This window comes from Malus sylvestris, chromosome 6 (genome assembly GCF_916048215.2).
Source record: "Malus sylvestris chromosome 6, drMalSylv7.2, whole genome shotgun sequence".
NCBI lineage: Eukaryota > Viridiplantae > Streptophyta > Magnoliopsida > Rosales > Rosaceae > Malus > Malus sylvestris.
Window position 1 is genome coordinate 31,572,952 of NC_062265.1, and position 3,936 is coordinate 31,576,887.

The following is a 3,936-nucleotide window of genomic DNA, read 5'->3' on the forward strand; positions in this document are numbered from 1 at the left end:
GAGAATATCTGCTACTTGGTCGTCCGTTCCTATGGGAGGAACCTCAATTACTTTACTATCTAGCTTCTCTTTAATAAAGAACCGATCAACCTCTACATGCTTGGTCCGATCATGTTGCATAGGATTATGAGCAATATCCCGTGCCGCTTTATTGTCACAGAATAACTTCATAGGTAGATCTTGTTTAACCCCCACATCTTGCAACAGAAACTTAAGCCACAAGAGTTCACAAATACCGAGTGCCATGCCTCTAAATTCGGCTTCTGCGCTTGACCTTGATACGACATTCTGCTTCTTGCTTCTCCACGTTACTAGATTTCCCCCAACAAAGGTGAAATACCCAGATGTCGAGCGTCTATCATCCGTCGATCCTGCCCAATCAGCATCCGTATAGCACTCAATTCTGAAATGCTCATTTTTCCGAAATAAAATTCCTTTACCAGGGCTTCCCTTTAAGTAACTCAATATTCTCATAACTGCACTCATATGTTGTTCTCCTGGATTGTGCATATATTGACTAATCACACTTAAGGCATGAGCAAGATCAGGCCTAGTGTGAGCCAAGTACATTAATCTTCCTACTAACCTTTGATACCTCCCTTTATCAACCGGTACTTGGTTCTGATCTATACCCAACTTCATTCCTTCGGCCAAAGGAGTAGACACCGGCTTACATGCTGTCATACCGGTTTCTTCCAACAGGTCAAGAACATACTTCCTTTGTGATAGAAATATCCCGGACTTGCATCTTGATACTTCAATCCCAAGAAAATATTTCAAAGGACCAAGATCTTTCATTTCAAACTCTGTGGACAAATAACTTTTCAAGGCTGCTTGCTCAACAGGATCATCACCAGTAACCACCATATCATCCACATACACGATTAGAGCCGTAACCTTTCCGTTCTGGTGTTTCAGAAACAACGTGTGATCCCAATTACTCTGTATATACCCAAATGCCCTAATGGACTTGGTAAATCTACCAAACCAGGCTCGAGGAGACTGCTTTAATCCATACAGTGATTTCTTGAGCCTACATACCTTTTGTTTCCGTCTGTCCGAATCACTGCACCCTGGTGGAAGATCCATGTAAATCTCCTCAGTCAGATCTCCATAGAGGAAAGCATTTTTTACGTCGAACTGTTGCAAAGGCCAATCCAGATTTGCTGCTAAGGACAGTAGAACACGAACTGTATTGATCTTTGCCACTGGTGCGAATGTATCAGTGTAATCAATGCCATATTTCTGTGTATACCCCTTTGCCACCAATCTTGCTTTAAAGCGATCTACCGTTCCGTCGGCTTTATATTTTACTGTATAAACCCATTTGCATCCCACTGTTTTCTTTCCGGCTGGCAAGTCTATTATGTCCCAGGTAGCATTCTTCTTCAACGATCTCAATTCTTCGTTCATTGCATCTTTCCAGCGGGAATCTGCTAAAGCCTCCTGCACACTGTTAGGAATAGATACAGTAGATAATTGATATACAAATGACTTATTTGATTCTGACAGGTGACAGGTAGACACATAATGGTTTAATGGGTATCTCACTCTGGAATCAGAGTTTGGCTCACTCATGGAATACTTGTGTTTACACTCAGGATCTGCCTCATAAGTGGGTTTGGGAATACCTCTATTAATACGCTCTGGAAGGCGACGAAGTGGAGGTGCATCCGGTGTAGAAGACGATTGGTTATGAGAAGTAGTATCTCGTGACACATGCTGTAATTGCTGCTCTGTTTCACTGCAATTGGGCGGCTGCATCTCATTTTCCAACTCAATACCCGTGAGACCCGTGGGCTGCTCCTCTTCCTGACGTGTTGGCTGCTCCTCAGTAGGCTGCTCGGTAGGACTAAACCCAGAAAACACGGGCTGCTGCCCTTCCCCAGGTGCCGTGGGCTGCTGCCCTTCCCCAGAAGCCGTGTACTCCAAGCTCAACACGTCCCTATCATCGCGAGTCAGAACTTCATCATTGCAGTACTCCCCCTGAAGTGAGGACGGGGAGGAACCAAAGAACATTTCATTATCGTGAAAACTCACATCCTGAGTAATAAACATCTTTTTACTCGAAGGATGATAACAACGATACCCTTTCTGGGTAGTAGCATACCCCAAAAAAACACAACGAAGAGCTCTAGGTTCAAGTTTAGTCTTCCGTTGAGGTGGATGAAGGTGAACAAACACAACACATCCGATGACCCGTGGGGGAAGATTGGGAGTCGGGGGGCTGCTAGTCTGAGATGTGAGAGCCTGAAATGGCGTATGGAAGTCGAGAGTCCGAGATGGAAGGCGATTAATAAGATAGGTTGCAGACGTAAGTGCCTCTCCCCAATAATGGAGCAGCAGATGTGCCGCAAGTAGGGAAGCACGAACCATTTCTAACAAGTGTCGATTTTTCCTTTCTGCAACCCCATTCTGTTGAGGAGTATACGGACACGTGGTCTGATGAACAATACCGTGCAACTCTAAGAATGAACGAAGTTCCATATTAACATATTCTCCCCCATTGTCACTGCGAAGAACCTGGATATTCCTGTTGTATTGTACAGCAATCATTTTATGAAACCGTTGGAAGGCCGAACTAACTTCACTCTTTGACTTTAACAAAATAACCCAAGTCATGCGGGTACAATCATCAATAAAAGTAACAAACCAATGAGCACCACCAAGAGTGGCTACTTTTGACGGTCCCCATACATCAGAATGCACAATCATAAAAGGAACAGTACTTTTATTTAAATTGGGAGGAAAAGAGGTTCGATGGCTCTTAGCCATTTCACAAACATCACACTTAAACTGAGAAACATCAATCTTGACAAACAAACTAGGAAATAACTTATGCAGATAACCAAAGGAAGCATGCCCAAGTCGCTGGTGCCACATCCAGATGTCTGACACTTTATTAGTAACCCCTTGAGAATCATCAACGGAAAGAGCTTGAGTCAGCAAGCTAGAACTACTGGTGGTCAACTCCAAGTAATAAAGTTTCCCTCTTCTAATACCATAACCAATCGTCTTCCGCGTCCGGATGTCCTTAAAAACACAAAAATATGGCCAAAAAATAACCAAACAATGTAAGGCAAGGGTTATTTGAGCAACGGACAACAAATTATAATTTAGAGAGGGAACCACAAGAACAGTGTCAAGTTTCATGGTATCAGAAAGGGAAACAACGCCTTCCCCAATAACAGGGACGGCATTACCATTAGCAACATTGACCTCGGTTTGTGTGGATGTTTTTAGTGATGGAACCTGTCTAGAATCACAAGTCATATGTTCAGTAGCTCCGGAATCAATTATCCATGTATTATTCATAACAGAAGTAGAAGTACTGAGTGCCTTACCATCACTTCCTGCCGCAGCTATCATGGCAGATGCCTTGTCCGCTATCTGATCCGAATCATTCTTGGTTTCGACAATAGAGGCTCGAGATTTGTTGCACCGAGGATCACGGGTCTTATCCCAATTCTCGGGATATCTAATCAGCTCAAAACAACGACTCTTGGAGTGTCCCGTCAGGCCACAGTGTGGGCATTTACCTTGTGGATGATCCCGGCTTGTCTGGTTTGGCCGAGTTGATCCAGGCCGGTTTTGTACCCCTTCTTGATTCGACCCACTAGATGATCCACGGGCCCTTGCTGCCATAGCAGCAGACTTCCCCTTGTCAACCTCTGTTTTCATTGCTTCCTTTTGATCGGCTTCTCGACAAACATAGGCATAAGAAGCCTGCATGCCAAGTGGGGATCCTTCCGCAGCACTTCTCCACGCACCTGATCAAACCCATCATCAAGACCACCAAGAAACACATAGACCCGTTGTCTCTCAGTGGATTTCTGAAACACTTTGATGTCATTCTCACACTCCATGGATACTTTATTAAAGTGATCCAATTCTTGGAAGATCTCAGTGAGCTCCCCAAAATAGGTAGCTAAGGGT

The 3,936-nt window shown here is 44.1% G+C and overlaps 1 protein-coding gene across 3 annotated transcripts; it reads right to left on the reverse strand.

The window, feature by feature from the left end:
* Positions 1 to 2,867: 2,867 nt before the first annotated feature.
* On the reverse strand, positions 2,868 to 3,647 carry LOC126627090 (uncharacterized). 3 transcript variants are annotated; one of them, XM_050296512.1, is made up of 2 exons: positions 3,345 to 3,647; positions 2,868 to 3,033 (listed from the first exon to the last, which is right to left on the reverse strand). In XM_050296512.1, exons 1-2 carry the CDS (start codon positions 3,643 to 3,645, stop codon positions 2,996 to 2,998), a joined length of 339 nt encoding a protein of 112 aa, XP_050152469.1. In that variant the 5' UTR covers positions 3,646 to 3,647; the 3' UTR covers positions 2,868 to 2,995. The 3 variants fall into 3 exon arrangements, with proteins under 3 accessions (XP_050152469.1, XP_050152470.1, XP_050152468.1); XM_050296513.1 differs by having other exon boundaries at positions 2,868 to 3,256; XM_050296511.1 differs by having other exon boundaries at positions 3,204 to 3,647.
* Positions 3,648 to 3,936: the final 289 nt, after the last annotated feature.